Genomic DNA, 15285 nt, shown 5'->3' on the forward strand with positions numbered 1-15285 from the left:
TACGGCAGCCCTCTTCATGCTTCCGGCAGATAGATCATAGAGTCCACAAGTGTGGTCCTCAACTTCAGCATTTCCGGACCAGTTGGCGTATTGCTCGTCGTGATACAAAGCTCAGAAATCAGCCCCTTGACCTCATCGCCCTCAGCAACGAAAGCCAGAGCAGCCTTGTACCTGCGGGCAGACAAAGGACTGAAAGTGCTCATGATTTTGGTATCGTCCATACCTTCTAGCATAGCACGGAAGCGATTTCGAGACTCCCATGCGTAGCCGTGATCCTCCTGCCAAGCGTTGGCCTCGGGTACAAGGACAGTCGGATCTTGTAAGATCTCGCAAAAGCTCCGGCAACGCGTCCGCTCACACTATCAGCAATGCACAAAACAACATGTGGTCGTTTGTCTAGTGCTCACTGTATCTCCTGCTTGATCAAGGTACATGCCTCGATCTCATCTGCAGTCTTCGCTCTGATCTGGAGCATCTTACATAGCAGCCAGAGAAGAAACGAAGTCTCATCACAGCTTATGGGTGGCATTATACATGCATCCAGAAGATCAGATGATGTGCAAACAAGTTCTCTGGCAAGGAGGACCGTGACATCCGTCAAAAAGTCTACGGTCCTGTTTGTGGGCCGGCTAGTGTTCGATCGACCTGAGTTATAGCCAGAGTCTGCGGTATAGTATGATGCATCCGAATCGCTTTGCAAAGAGAGCACCCGCTGTGTGGACAAATGTCTTGGCTTTGCTACATCGTTCTTGAACTGCGCCCCAGCGTCATCGACAAGCCCAGCCTGGCGCTCGTCGGTCGCATACGGAGGCGGCGGTGTAGGGAAGGGCCGAGTCCTGGGATGAGTCTTGAGAGTACTGTCCCGGCGAGTCGGAATAGTGATTCGATTCCTGCGTTGATCCTGGCAACTTGTCTCCAAGGTCTAGGGCTCTGTGTGACTCCCGGCGCCTTTCATACAGCTGCTCTAAGGCGTCAAGGAAGTCGGTCGATGAAGTTCCACTTTGCTCGGTGGTTTGTGCTGTCGAGTCTGCTCTAGGCGTCGCAGCATCGATGTTCGGCGTTTCGGTTATCGAAGAGTTCGTGGGCGTCCTTTCGGCACCTTTTAAGGCGTCTGTGGATGCTGCATGTTTGAGTCAGCCGCAGTGCACAAGAAGTTAATGTGGTGGGCTCGGAGAAGGCCGATGTGTATGGCTTCCAACCGATAATTCTAGGCGTAAACGTACCGTCGGTATTGGGCAAAGGCTCAGATTGTTTGCGAGATAGTTCGATCCCGGCCGGGTCGTTCTCAGAGCCTACACTAGAGTCTTGTTTCCAGATAGGCTTCTCCATGACCGACGTCGTGCAGTACGCTGCGTGGGAGATGAAGTTTGTTGAAGGAGAGTCGGGTTGGTAAGTGTGTAGCGACGCTCCTCTCGCACGAGGCAACCATGATCCCTCGTAAACAACGACAGCATGAGGCCGCGACAACAGTGCGGCCTGAAGTGTGACGCACACAGGTCATCTCAGACCGACTTTGTAGCTGAGGTCAGGCTAAGAGGCTCAGACACGGCATGTCTATGGCCTTGCGGATCAGGCGACCAATCAGACTGCTGTTCGACCCACCACATATTGTCTCGACAGCCTTTCACACCTGTTAGTTTCTGTGGATGCTTCTCACGACACCAACAATAGCCTGATCAGATTGATGTTGATTGCGTGCATGCGCACTTGGCTTTGGCTGCGACGTGGACCGCACAGCGTCCAACGATGCAGAGTCATCGTTCCACGAGGTTGAATAAGATGATCTCAGGCATATCTTGAGTAGAATTTAGCGAGAGGTCGCTCCTTTGGAGGCAGCATAGTCCTTAGGCTTGACTAGGACTCGGCGACAGATCATTTTCAGTCAGCTTGTTCTCGAGAGCCGATTATAGCCGTTCCCGATGAACATCAGCCTCGAGTGTCGTGTCTGTTGCAACTTCGCGACCTTAGCCTCTACGAACAAGAGACCGTGCGCCTCCTTGAAAGTCCTGTCCACGGAATCGTTGATACACTAGCCAGCGTTGAGTCCATCATTTGCAGCTCTTTCGGCCAAGAAGTAGACATCAGACACAACACACAAAAAGTAAAATGTTCGATAGCGTCCGGGGACGAGACTTGAGGGTAAGTATGTTGTGTATGAATCCTCATCGTGACGGAAAATTTTCTTAAATCCTCATACATCCCGCGCCTCCCTCGCGCTCCTATGCTCCTCAACTCGAACAGCATCAGCAATCCTCGTCCCAGCATTGTATTAATGAGCTACTCTGTCCTCGAAAGTCGTGAAGCGCCTCGCTGTGGCGCTCGAAGCTGCGGTCTCCACAGGTAGACTGATGGTTGGGAGAGGGTTATTAGCAAGGGTTCTTGCAGTAAGGCGTTGTGACGAAAGAGGAATGTTGTTGAAGTGTTAAAGAGACGAAGAGGCGGAGCTGAGGCTGATGCGTAACCATCATGTCCATGTCTAGTATTTCTCGGCGCAGTCACGAAGTATGCTCCCGCCGCACTGATGGACAGCAGGGCGGCGAAGAATTTGATGGCTGTTGCTGGCATTGTGGTCTTGGATTTACTGCTGCTGTCGTTGACGGTGCCAACGATATGTCCCTTGGCACTTGATGGGCGCTGAAACAGCTTTTGAGGGTGCTGGAGATAGAGCTCGACAAGCGACGGATGATGAAGGGGCCTGGCATGGTGACTGCTTTGGTGATTGCTATATCCTATATATATTCCCTCCTATACACCATAAAAGGTAACATATAAGCACGACAGGACGGTGCCGTGAGTAGGATCCGGTGCGTTCGCATGTGATGTCTTCCCGGCGGACGGAGAACAGCAATACGACTTCTTTTCGTATCGCAATGGTTCGACTCGCATCCAAAAATGCCATCGCTTTCCTTGATATATCGCATCCGGCCGGTACATTTGACTGCGTACTGTATCGTGGTGTGATCGCTGTCGTGGGTGGCGACACCGAGACCGCTGTTCTCTCCATTGGAGCATGGACGCGGAACTTCTCGGAGCTTGCGCGAGTCATATCCATCGTGTCATGCTGCGACATATCGGATCGACGGATACGTGCGAGTACAGACCCAGAGATGGAAAGGTGCTGGCCACCATGTGAGGAAGTTTTGTTATCACGATTGTGACGTGAAGTTCTGTGGCAAAGGTTCGCAGACGGCCGTTACACTTGGTTGCCGGATTTCGTTCCATCAAGCTCGGTAGATGCGGACACAACGAAGCAGGTTACAATGATGGATCCTCGCAATCGTGTGGTAGCGTGTGGTCCGCATCCAGGGCGTGGCAACCAGATTTTCCCAGCTCATCACCATAGCCATTCGCAACTGATCACCACCCAAATCTCCTCCTTCTTTCCTTTCCCCCACCCATCATCTCTCCTTTCTTCCACCGACTCATCAACCCTCCTCAGTAGCAGGTGCGGGCCCACAAGGCAAGACCATACTCTCCATGCAATGCACCCTCGTCCTCTCCACTCCTTGACCCATGCCAATACTCATGTAATGCAACAGTGGCGGATGGCCCTGGAAGCTAGCGTAGCTATCACGGGCGATGTTGGACGTCCATTCGTGCTTTGTGGTATCGGCGTGCCCGGTGCCGATGTATTTATTTTGGAGAGCTTCGAGTTGTTGTTGGGTGCGGAGTTTGTCTGCCTGTGTAAGTGAGGGTGTTAGCGAGGGACAGGATGCGGGAATAAGATAGGAGGGGACTTACCATGTTTGTCGACGGTGATGAGGAGCAGATGTGGCTGTGGTTGGGGTTGTAAGGGCGCGGAAGACTTTGTTGAAGCACGGCGTTCGGCGTTGGCGATAACACGACACGCTAATGCGGCAGCGGGGCTTCACTTGACAAGTACCTGTATATATGCTCATTTGCTCTCCGTGCAGTGCATGCTCCACCCAACGTGCCGTCTTATTACTCCGGCAATACTCTTCACCATATATTGCGATCATGCCTTCCCTGCAGAGTCGCAAAAGACGCGCCGTATGCATTACCACCGACTCATACCACTTGACACTGACATAGTAGCCAGGAACCAGCAGATGACGACGATGTCTCAGGCGAAGAATCGCCCGAACCACAGACACAGCGACGACGAACGACACAACACCAAGACGACGAAGAAGAGGACTACGGCGGCGACCATGGCAACGGCACAGACAGCAACACCGACCAAATGGTTAAGAAGCTTGTACGACTAGCTCTAGCATGCGAGTACCAGCGAAGACCCATACGAAGAACGGATATAAGCGAGAAAGTACTGGGCACAGCAGGCGGGAGAAGGTTCAAGGATGTCTTTGCACAAACACAATTGCAGCTACGAAGTGTCTTTGGTATGGAGATGGTGGAGCTGCCGGCGAGGGAGAAGGTTACATTGGCTCAGAAGAGAGGTATGGTATGCACACAGGAGAACGGTGATATGCCTACTGACGACCCAAGCAGCCGCCAAATCACAATCTCAATCCAAAACACCACCCGCAGCCTACGTCCTGATCTCCATCCTTCCACACGCTTTTCACGACCCACAAATCCTAGGACCTCCTTCCATCCCCACGGCGGAAGAAGAGAGCAAATACATCTCCATCTACACCGTCCTTGTCTCACTGATTTCCCTCTCCGGCGGCCAACTACCGGTAACGAAAATGGAAAGATATCTGAGACGCCTTCAGATGGAAGATAACACGCCCGTAACAGGTTACGCTAAGACAGAACTATTACTGAAACGGCTGGAGAAGGAGGGCTATATCACCAAAATCAAAGAACTGGTTGGAGCAGGGGATGAGGATGTGTTCTGGGTTATTGGGCCAAGAGGAAGAGTCGAGGTGGGTGATGATGGAGTGAAAGGTCTGGCTCGAACGGTATATGGTGAGATGGGTGAGGAGGGCCAGGATGATCTGGAGAGGAGGATGGGCAGGAGTCTGGGCCTGAATGACAGGGCGCCTGTGAAGTCGACGGAACAGGACGGTGGTGGTGGGCAGAAGAAGAGAGGGCGGAAGCGGAAGGAGGTTGATGAGGAGCAGGAGGAGGAGGATGATGAGGATGATGACAAGGAGTAGGTTAGCAATCCATGATCACGAATACGATATCCACGATATTCATCGCCTGCCGATCGATCCACGGAGCGCGCGTGAAGCAGAGGGAGAAACCTGTTGAAGCGTCATCATGCCAGTCACTGTGCACATGCTACTTACATAGACGGGGACATGGAGGTTTCGTCGCGAGTTATACACAGTCACACTCCTCGAGATCGAGAATGAAGACATGGTATCGAAGTCCGAAGTAGCCTCCGACGAACCTACGCCGTTGAATCGAAGATGATGACCCAGGGAGTAGCTCCATGAGCACCTGGTATTTGCATCCCGGAGCACTTCCGCAGGAGCTCCAAGACTTGAATGGTGCGAGTGGCAATGAAGGCACAGGCCGTGAAGAAGCAGAAGACAATCCCGGAAGATGTTGGTGAGGCATCATGAAGCACTGCTCAGAAGGAACGATCGGGCACTGCTTCACTACTTTTGAGCTGGACCAGGCAAAGCACCAATCTCGTTGACGAAGCCACCGCACTTTGCTAGAGGGCGGCGGTCACTATGACCTACTTCGGTAGGTAGTAGATGCGTCCAGGGCCGGATTCATAGCCGCCATGAGCTTGTGAAATTCTCTAGCTCCCCTACTATGAAGGCACCAGGGGACCTTCGTGGACATCCTAGATTCCCTGCTCGACGACGGTACGATAGTGTGATATAGGACGGGACCCGTAGTAATTTGAGTATATAGCGGAGTTTGTGAGCCCTAGCAACCTAAACAGAATGTATATAGCTATACAAAGACACCCACGCATGCGCATGACAGATTGGACACCTTCGAACGCTACTCTACACGCACGACCATGCCCTCCTAAGAACGCCTCCCAATTCACTATCGATGACCTCACCGCCTCGCCTGCCTAAAAGCCTCCTCAAAAGCCTTATACATAGTCGGACTGACCGTCCCCTGCCCACCCAAACCAGGCGGCAACGTAGCACCCCCTCCACCACCCTCACCCGGATCCGGTCCATTAGGCCCCGGAGTCGTAGGCTTCGGCGCTCCACCCATAGGACCGCCCGCCTCGCCAGTCGCGCCAGTACCGCGGCCACCAGGACCACCAAAGTACTTGCTGAATTCACCCGCGTCGGCGAAAGGTCTCGGTCCAAGGAGTCGGACCATATCATCCCTGGTCAACATTTCCTTCTTCAGAAGTTCCTCGGCGACGAGGATGAGGTCGTCTTTCTTCTCCTGCAGTAGTTGCTTGCACTGCTTGTACGCCTCGTCAACAATCCGGCGGACTTCACCATCAATAGCTTGAGCAGTCTGCTCGGAGAAAGGCTTCGAGAACTGCGCCTCCGAGCTTTCACCCGCCTCAGGATAATAGAGATATCCAATCTTCTCAGACATCCCCCACTTCGTAACCATGCTCGTAGCCATCCGCGTGACCTTGTTGAAATCATCGCTCGCCCCAGAAGTAACAGTAGGGAAATGCAACTCCTCGCTCACACGGCCACCGAGCGTCATAGCCATCCGATCCATCATCTGTTTCATATTCATGAGGACCATGTCCCCGCCTCCCGCAGGCAGGTACTGGGCGTATCCCAGAGCGCCGGAGCCGCGGGGAATGATGGAGACTTTGAGCAAAGGATCAGCGTATTGGAAGTACCAGCCGCAGATTGCGTGGCCAGCCTCGTGGTAGGCGACTGTTTTCTTTTCGGATGGGGACAAAACCAGTGATCTCTTCTCCAGACCACCGATGATACGCTCGATGGCTTTTTCAAAGTGCGTGACGTTGACGCTTTCAACGTTCTCACGCGCGGCGACGAGAGCGGCTTCGTTGACGCAGTTGGCTATATCTGCACCGCTGAAGCCGGGGGTGAGAGAAGCGAGGCGGCCTTTTAAGTGTTCCATGTCCTCGTTCGTGATGATTTTCTTGAGGTGGACGTCGAAGATTTGCTTCCGGCCTTCCATTGTCGGTGGGTCGATGGAGATGTGTCTGTCGAACCGGCCAGGTCGCATGAGAGCCTTATCGAGTACGTCCGCACGATTCGTACCAGCTAGAACAACGACTTGCTCAGCTGTGTTGAAACCGTCCATCTCTGTCAAGATCTGGTTGAGTGTGCTTTCTCGCTCGTCGTTGCCACCACCGAAAGACTGTTTCGCACGAGCTTTACCGATAGCGTCGATCTCGTCGATGAAGATGATACAAGGCGTGTTCTTCCTCGCATTGGCGAAGAGGTCGCGTACACGGCTGGGACCGACACCGACGAACATCTCCACAAATTCGGATCCAGAGACAGAAAAGAACGGCACGCCTGACTCTCCTGCCGTAGCTTTGGCAAGGAGCGTCTTACCGGTTCCAGGAGGCCCAGACAAAATAGCTCCTCGAGGGATCTTGGCGCCGAGCTTTTGATAGATACCTGGCTCCTTCAGAAAAGACACGAACTCCATGATTTCCAGTTTCGCCTCATCCATACCAGCTACATCAGAAAACTTGACCTTGATATCGGTTTCGTGGTTAAATTTCTTCGCACGAGACTTGCCCATACCGAAGATTCCTCCTCCACCTCCTCCTGCACCAGAAGCTGCACGCCGGGAGAGGTAGAAGATGGCGCCGATGAAAAGTAGGGTTGGTCCAAAAGCGAGGACAGTATTGAACCAGCTCCCTTCTTCGTGGTACATAATCGGTATCCGCTCGCTAGAGGGTATGTCGAGTAGGTTCTGGGCATCCTCTACTCTTCGCTCGAAAGCTTCCACCGAGCCAATGGAGAAGTAGTAGTAGAAGCCTTGTTGGGCAGCGGGGCTGTCAGGATACATGCTCGCTACACTGTCGCGGTGTAGGTGGACTCGAACGCGGTTGCCATTGATGACGACCATCTTCTCCACTAGGCCTTTGTCGAGGAAGGTGTTCCGGAATTCTTGCCATGTGATTTCGCGGCTGTTCTCGGTGGGGACGACGAGGCGGTAGAGAAGGTATGCCACGAAGCCGGAGAGCAGGAAGTTTGATAAGTCGAATTTGATCATGGTCACATCTGGGAACTCGCTCTCCTTCTTCTTCTTCTTGCCATCCTTGCCTTTCTCCTTCGTGCCAGGTCCTGGGTCGGCGGTGTTCTGCTGCTTCGGCTGTTCGGTTTCCGCGGCCTTCTGCTCGCTCTCGACTGTCTGCCGGGCCATCTGAGTTGTCAATCGCCACAGCTTCGCCGCTCGTGCCGGCGACATGCCTTCATCTGAACACTCCTTGATCGTCTCCCGTAGCTCCTGAGGCATACCCTCTCTCTTCACCCGTACTAGCGCCTTGTCGATATCCTCTGCCATCGATGCCGGCATACCCTTCTTCACCAATGTAAAGACATCATCCAGCGCCTTCTCTTCCTGCTTCGTCAGCTTACTTCGTCCAGGCAGTGGCTCGTCGCCATCCGGCTTCTGGCCTGGCGGCTGCGGCGGACCTCCAGACATGGGCGACTGCTGACTGTAGAGGTGCTCCATTCCTTTCGGCGCTGCGCCTGTCTTGTCCACTTTCTTGCCATCTTGCTCGCCTTCAGGTTGGGTGGCGTAATGCCGACTCCGCGCATATGCGTACAGTGGTCGTGGTAGGCTCGCCGGTCGTCTCGCAAGAGTCTGTGATAAGCTGTATGCTTCAAGTAGCTGTTTTGATGACTTGGCGATATTCTGAGGGCGGCGCATGATAGTGGCCATGATGGCGGACGTCAAGGTGTGGCGAGAGATAGAATGGTTTTTGGCAAGCTCGTACCATGCACCGACTTAATTCACGCCGAGTAAAGACAGTGAAGAAGAGTGATGGTCAGCACAAGAGGCGACTTCAGAGGCGACAGATACACGTCCTCGCGACCACATGCATGACGAGATCCATCGAATCTCGAGACTGGAAACCTCCGAGCCGGCAGAACTATCCGCCGAGTGAAAGTGCTATGTAAGCCGTAGGGCTGAGTTCTGATCTTGTGTGCCTGAGATAAACGTCCACTCAATCAGCTACTTAGCTGTGTACTACAGTACTGGTTCTTGCTTGAGTCGCTTCCGTACTCAGTGTGACAGTGACGAAGATTACCGAAACAGCGAGCCTATTGCCATCATCCACCTGGACTGTTCTGGACACTCGTCGAAGACTACCGAATTGCAGCTATCTCCGGCGGCGATCGCAAATCTGCAGCGGAACATGTTGTTTCCCACTTGATCTGCTCGATTTCCCTTTCGATCAGCTTTGCCTCCCTCGTCCGCAACAGCTTGCGCTTCTCTGCCTCAAACTCCTTATCCTGTAACCCTTCGACAAGTAGATGCATGCTTTTCACCCTGCTTGCGGCCTCAGCCCATTGGTAAGTGGCGTGTATGGTAAAGGCTAAAACAATCACGCCGAGCACTGTGGTCAAAACGAGGTGCATATGCAAGACTTCTATCAGTTTGGCTGCTGCTGCTGCTAAGCTCTTATGATCCTTGGCATCTTCGTCGGCTTTCTCCCCTTCTCCTTCTCGTCCATTAACTTCGGAATCCACCTTCAGCTTGTCGTCTTGGGTATGGCTTGTCTGATCGAGGCGAGGACCAGTCAATGTTGCTGTCTCAACAGAGCTTTGACTTGCCTCAGTAGCATCCTTCAGGCTCAGAGGATCGGTGCCACGATAGTCGATCTGGCGATGGGGATCGTATCGCAGTACACTGTGTCCCGACAGTTGTCTGCAAGAGGTGGCGTACGCTCGCTGAACGACAGCTCTCGTCCGTTCTGGCTTGAATCCATTCCGTTGGAGTACGAATGACGTGCGTGGTCGAGCAGTGTAAGCAGACGAGATAGTGCAGAAGATCCGAAGCCGTTCGACTGGAGGCATTAGGTGCGCTTGCATCGTGATGTGTATGAAACCTTTCGATCAGAAAGTAGAAGAGGTCTAGTTCATAACCAAAGTACCGAAGCAAGGGATCAAGACACCCCTTGCTCGTGTGACAACAAACTGCTACCGACACGAGAAACAAAGGGCTACAATACCACATGTACAGATTCTCCTCTCAATATGCTAGACCGGTGCTCCACTGCTTCTATTACGGTGTGTGAGTAGGGAGACACTTCTCGTCTTCAGGTCGAGCAAGAGACATTGCTTGTCTCTTCTTTTCGATCTGCTTGTAGATTACGCTCCGGACGTACGAAGTCTTCACGTTCCGTCGATATGGTCCGGTATTGACGGCAGAGGCAGACCATGCTTTGGGATTGATGCTAAGTTGGGGTTGAGGGCGAATACTGTGAGCGTGAGGTAAATAAACTGTGGCGCTGACGGACTGTGGCTGAAGCTTGACGCCTGATCGCGTCCTCCAACGCGACTGTTGCCTGAGCCCCAACATCAGCACTTTCGCCACGAATCAATCAATAACCATTCATGACAACCTGATGTAGGAAAGCGGTCGCTTTCTGCCCAGCGTTCTGTTCTGGCAAGCTACCACTCAGCATGGCTTCCAAAGAAGCAACAGTATACATAGTAGATCTCGGCCCTTCCACGGGCGAAACCAGCCATGGCCGTTCGAAGACTAATCTGGACTGGTCCCTGGAGTACATCTGGGATCGCATAACAGCCACTGTCGCCACCGGAAGGAAGACTGCCATGGCTGGTGTGCTCGGCCTTAGGACAAGCGGAACCAAGAATATCTTGGACAGCGATGACGACTATGCACATATAACAGTCTTCCGAGAGATCGGCCAAGTACTGATGCCGGATGTTAGACGCCTGCGAGATGACCTCGTGGTCTCAAAAGGCAACATGGAGGGCGGCGATGCAATTTCGGCGATCGTGGTTGCGATCCAGATGATCGTCAACGAGTGCAAGAAGCTAAAGTACGAGCGGAAGATCGTGCTGGTCACTGATGTACGAGGACCGATGCAGGCCGACGGACTAGGGGATATCGTGGCGAAGCTGAAAGAAGACAGTATTCAGCTCGTTGTTCTCGGAGTTGACTTCGACGACGCCGAATATGGATTCAAGGAGGAGAGCAAAGATCCGACCAAAGCAGAGAACGAAGCTGTGTTAAAGCAGTTGTGCGAAGACTGTGAGGGCACCTTTGGCACGTTGGTACAAGCTGTGGATGAATTGGGCACTCCGAGAGTGAAGAGTGTTAAGCCTGTGCCTAATTATCGGGGTCTGCTGACACTAGGAGATCCCACTCAGTACGATACAGCGCTATCGATAGATGTAGAGAGGTATCCCAAGACCATGATCGCGGCTGCTCCATCGGCGAGTAAGTTTGTTGTCAGACAGGGAGACATGGGTGCAAGTCAGGCCACTATTGTGAAAGATGGTGAAGGAGTTCCAAGTGCAGATGGCTTGACAGCCGTCAAGAACGCAATGACCTACCAGATTGAAGACCCGGAAGCGCCGGGTGGAAAGCAAGACGTGGATCGAGACGAGTTATCGAAGGGCTACGAATACGGACGCACAGCAGTGCACATCTCGGAATCAGATCGCAACGTTACAATGTACGAGACCACACCAGGCTTCGATATTATCGGGTTCGTGGACAAAAATCAGTATGAACGCTACCTGGACTGCAACCGCGGCAGCATTATTATCGCGCAGCGAAGCAATGACAAAGCATGTATGGCTCTTTCCTCCTTCATCCAATCCCTGTACGAACTGGAATCCTATGCTGTGGCCCGGATAGTACCAAAGGAGAATCGCGAACCACGGATCGTACTTCTAGCGCCCAACATAGAGCCAGAGTTCGAATGCCTCTACGATATAGAGCTGCCTTTTACAGAAGACATGCGGAGCTACAAGTTCCCACCATTGGACAAAGTGATCACAGTCTCCGGCAAAGAGCTCAGTGTCCATCGAAACCTCCCCTCAGACGAATTACTGGACGCCATGAGCGACTACGTCGATAACATGGATCTCTCAACGTTCAGCAAAGATGACAAAGGTCACGACACGGAGTGCATGCCCATGGACGAGACATACTCTCCCATGCTGCACCGCCTTCACCAGGTAATCAAACACCGTGCAGTCTTCCCCGACTCCGAACCGCCACCACCTTACGAGATTCTGACACGCTTCTCGCATCCTCCTGCAGAACTCGTAGAAAAGGCACAGCCAGCAATCGAGTGCTTGAAAGAAGCAGCCAACGTAAAGAAAGTCCCTCCCAAAGCCCGAGGCAAACGCTACGGAAGTGGCAAGAAAGATGCGCCAAAACCGCTCTCTGATCTAGACGTGGGTGCTCTGCTAGCACAAGATCCCAAGCTGAAGCGGTCCGGACAGAAGATCGACCCGCGGAACGCTATTCCGGAATTCAGACAACGAATAGCAGATGCGGCGTCTGAGGGTACAGACTTTGACGAGACAATAGGTGACGCTTGTAAGCAGATGCATAAGGTTATCCTCGACAAGATACGGCATTCCGTGGGTAGTGCCAATTACGAAGAGGTGGTGGAATGTCTACGGGTGCTGAGAGAGGAGGTGAACGAATTCGAGGATCTAAGCTTGTATCATGACTTCCTGCGGGAGCTGAAGGTGAAGCTTTTGGAGACAGAGGAGTTGGGTGAGGGCAGACAGGAGTTGTGGTATAAGGTCCGTGTCAACCGGCTTGGGTTGATTGTGAGTGAAGGGGTGCCTGGGAGTGTGAGTGAGGAGGAGGCGAGGAAGTTCCTGCTTGTCGGTAGATGAAATGGCGCCAGGAGCAGGACTCATGACGTGAGACGAGCTGTGATTGACATACTAATATAATGACCTTGTAAACGGCCATGTGAAATGCTGGGGAGTATCGCAAGCGCTAATAGAGCCCAAACTCCCATCTGCGAGGTGTCCACCTTTGCTCTCTACAAGCTGTCTCTCGCTCCGTGGTCTTCAAGTAAACGCTGCATTTTCCGTACGTCAAAGCCTTTCGCACGATCAATCTTCCGTGGCGCCTTTGCCTGAGTCGGCGGATTCGCGCCCGGCCTCGGCCATGATCTATCCATGATCCTGCGACTCTACGCCTTGGCAGACATGTCAAAGACGTCCTGTCTACCTCTCCTCTCCTCCATCCTCCTCGCCTCACCCAGAGAGGTCTGCGATGCGAGCATCATTTCCGTCAGCTGCTGCGCATACCCACTCAGGTCCAATTCCCGTCCCGCTGTCATGGACGTAGAGACAGGTTTCAGTTCTAGGTCCAGTGGCCAAGGTGATGTAGACCCAGATACTACGTTCTGTAGTTGCCACGAGTCACCGTTACGTTCGTGTGCTTCTTGCTGACCTGGCACAACTTGCAAAGGCGTAGCAGCATGCTGCGGTAGACTGACCGCCGGCCGCTTGGCCTCTGGGTTCGCCATCTCCATCGGCTGGATATTGAGGCTGGAGATCTTGTTCGTCTTCAGGTTCTCTGGATTTTTCGCAGTCACCCTGATATCCGGTATTCCCGCCATGACCTCGACTTGTGACAATGTCGTTTCGCCGGAGTTTCCAACAAGGGACGCGAAATCTGCTTGTCCGTCAAGGGGGTCTTGTGTTTTCCTGTGGGCTGCTGTGCTGGGAGTCTCTGACGAGCCGAGCGCATGGTCGGTGCGGCTCAGACAGCCTTCGATCAGAACCCAAATTGACTGGCTGTCCAAACCACGTGGGATGGTGACGCCCGGCTGTCCAGGTGCTGCTGGTGTAACGACTGTGCGGCCGCACTGAGAAGGCTCGCTGCGGATCTCGGATGTATTTCCACGTTCTCCCTCTGTGACCACTTGCACATGGAATCTCTCCGCTTGGCTGGCGGATGGATCTTTGCTATCGTTGTAGACAAACAGATCTGGCCGAAATGCAGCAACCACGGCTAAAGGATCGTGTACGGGAGGGCCAAGCTTGAATCCGAAAATGTCCGCATACGTCTTGGCGAAGAATGTGGCGATCTCGAAGAACAATCGTCGGTGAGGGGACACGTCGGCGATGGTGCGCTCTGGAGATATACTCTGTGCTGCACCGAATAACAGGCCCATCCTCACGGTCGAAGTGGCAAGGAATTGATGGGTGACATCCAATGGAATCAGCACTGTTTTGGCTGCTAGCTTTGCTTGGGAGAAGATAGCATGGCCAGCTTCTGGATCGCAATAGATATTGAACTCTGCGTTTGGCGTCCAGTTTCCGAACCGTTCGCCTTCACCGAGTACAGCACCAGTGGGTGCGTCCGTGAAGTCTCCACCGATCGCTCCTCCCATAATGCTGAGGCCTGCGATATGGCTGGTGAGGGCTGGGTGTCTTTCGAAGAGCATGGCCATATTCGTCAGAGTCCCAGTAGCGACGAGCCAGGCAGTCCCTGCTGGCTGGGCAGTGAGAACTGCGTTGATGGCGTCCAGAGCCCCTTGTTCGTGCGCAAGTACTGTTGGCTGTGGTAGACAGTATGTGCCATCGAGTCCACTCTCGCCATGAATGTCAGCGGCATGAGCAGCGTCTCGTCGTAAAGGTCTCGATGCGCCAGCATATACTGGGACATCCTCTCGGCCGATCGCCTTTAGTATAGCTCGGGTGTTGTAGGTCGTGCTCTCGAGAGGTGCATTTCCATATACAGTACTGATCCCGAGCAACTTCACATTCGGCGATCTTGCGGCCAGTAGTATAGCAAAAGCATCGTCATGACCAGTGTCACAATCTAGCCAGATGGGCGTCCTGGGCTCCGACGAGCTTGTCCTCCCTCTGATCATTGGAAAGTAGATGTGGTCCTGTAGCATATTAGCAACGATAGCTTCGTCGAATGGGTCTCGAGGCGACGGGTCTGTACCTCTTATACAGAGCAGTAAGCTGCACAGAGTAAGGCAGGGCAAATGCCCCAAGACTTTTCTGGTTGCCACCGAGCTTGAGGGGCCCGCGCTGAAGCAGGCGACCTTCTGGTGGTTGGCAGCGGACTTCGCTACGCTTTCTCGCTTTTGCGTCAAGTGTCAGTATGTCTTTTCAAGTCGCTTGCGGCTTTAAATGCTTGAAGTTGATAGAAGGCTCAGGTATTTCATCAAGGTTTCAAGTATTGCTCATGTGCCTCACTTGTATGTGCTGGTCCGAGCGTCCACGACGCCCGTCGCCCCGAATGACGCTCCCTTCGCTCTGTAAAGAAGCGACTAGCATGATTGGGGGCATAACATGCATTGGGACGATACAAATCCGACCAACATTGCGTCGGAGTGCTGCTTGCGCATCGGACCGGTATGCAAGACAAGCAGTCAGCAACACCCATGGGTCACGGTAATAGCATCATCCTTTGTGATGCGACTCAGTGGCAGCTTATGCGGGCTTCGGTCGC

At 53.2% G+C, this 15285-nt stretch overlaps 8 protein-coding genes across 8 annotated transcripts; 2 read left to right on the forward strand and 6 right to left on the reverse strand.

The window, feature by feature from the left end:
• Positions 1–14: 14 nt before the first annotated feature.
• On the reverse strand, positions 15–434 carry LTS14_008123 (uncharacterized protein; the record flags this gene model as incomplete). Its single annotated transcript, XM_064840811.1, has 2 exons — positions 15–359; positions 408–434. 2 exons carry the CDS (start codon positions 432–434, stop codon positions 15–17), a joined length of 372 nt encoding a protein of 123 aa, XP_064691448.1.
• Positions 435–767: 333 nt separating this feature from the next.
• On the reverse strand, positions 768–1329 carry LTS14_008124 (uncharacterized protein; the record flags this gene model as incomplete). The annotated part of the gene is made up of 2 exons (XM_064840812.1): positions 768–1111; positions 1224–1329. The coding sequence occupies 2 exons, from the start codon at positions 1327–1329 to the stop codon at positions 768–770; spliced, it is 450 nt and encodes a 149-aa protein (XP_064691449.1).
• Positions 1330–3425: 2096 nt separating this feature from the next.
• On the reverse strand, positions 3426–3744 carry LTS14_008125 (uncharacterized protein; the record flags this gene model as incomplete). Its single annotated transcript, XM_064840813.1, has 2 exons — positions 3426–3680; positions 3742–3744. 2 exons carry the CDS (start codon positions 3742–3744, stop codon positions 3426–3428), a joined length of 258 nt encoding a protein of 85 aa, XP_064691450.1.
• A 234-nt stretch (positions 3745–3978) lies between these two features.
• LTS14_008126 (uncharacterized protein) lies at positions 3979–5084 on the forward strand (the record flags this gene model as incomplete). The annotated part of the gene is made up of 3 exons (XM_064840814.1): positions 3979–4011; positions 4061–4418; positions 4471–5084. 3 exons carry the CDS (start codon positions 3979–3981, stop codon positions 5082–5084), a joined length of 1005 nt encoding a protein of 334 aa, XP_064691451.1.
• An 868-nt stretch (positions 5085–5952) lies between these two features.
• Positions 5953–8745, reverse strand: AFG3 (AAA ATPase afg3; the record flags this gene model as incomplete). Its single annotated transcript, XM_064840815.1, has 1 exon — positions 5953–8745. The coding sequence occupies one exon, from the start codon at positions 8743–8745 to the stop codon at positions 5953–5955; it is 2793 nt and encodes a 930-aa protein (XP_064691452.1).
• A 428-nt stretch (positions 8746–9173) lies between these two features.
• LTS14_008128 (uncharacterized protein) lies at positions 9174–9899 on the reverse strand (the record flags this gene model as incomplete). The annotated part of the gene is given in 2 exon segments (XM_064840816.1): positions 9174–9735; positions 9754–9899. The coding sequence occupies 2 exon segments, from the start codon at positions 9897–9899 to the stop codon at positions 9174–9176; spliced, it is 708 nt and encodes a 235-aa protein (XP_064691453.1).
• Positions 9900–10493: 594 nt separating this feature from the next.
• YKU80 (ATP-dependent DNA helicase yku80) lies at positions 10494–12698 on the forward strand (the record flags this gene model as incomplete). Its single annotated transcript, XM_064840817.1, has 1 exon — positions 10494–12698. One exon carries the CDS (start codon positions 10494–10496, stop codon positions 12696–12698), a length of 2205 nt encoding a protein of 734 aa, XP_064691454.1.
• A 305-nt stretch (positions 12699–13003) lies between these two features.
• URH1 (Uridine nucleosidase 1) lies at positions 13004–15110 on the reverse strand (the record flags this gene model as incomplete). The annotated part of the gene is made up of 2 exons (XM_064840818.1): positions 13004–14713; positions 15030–15110. 2 exons carry the CDS (start codon positions 15108–15110, stop codon positions 13004–13006), a joined length of 1791 nt encoding a protein of 596 aa, XP_064691455.1.
• Positions 15111–15285: the final 175 nt, after the last annotated feature.

The sequence above is a fragment of the Recurvomyces mirabilis genome (genome assembly GCF_035927965.1).
Source record: "Recurvomyces mirabilis strain CCFEE 5264 chromosome Unknown scaffold_24, whole genome shotgun sequence".
NCBI lineage: Eukaryota > Fungi > Ascomycota > Dothideomycetes > Mycosphaerellales > Teratosphaeriaceae > Recurvomyces > Recurvomyces mirabilis.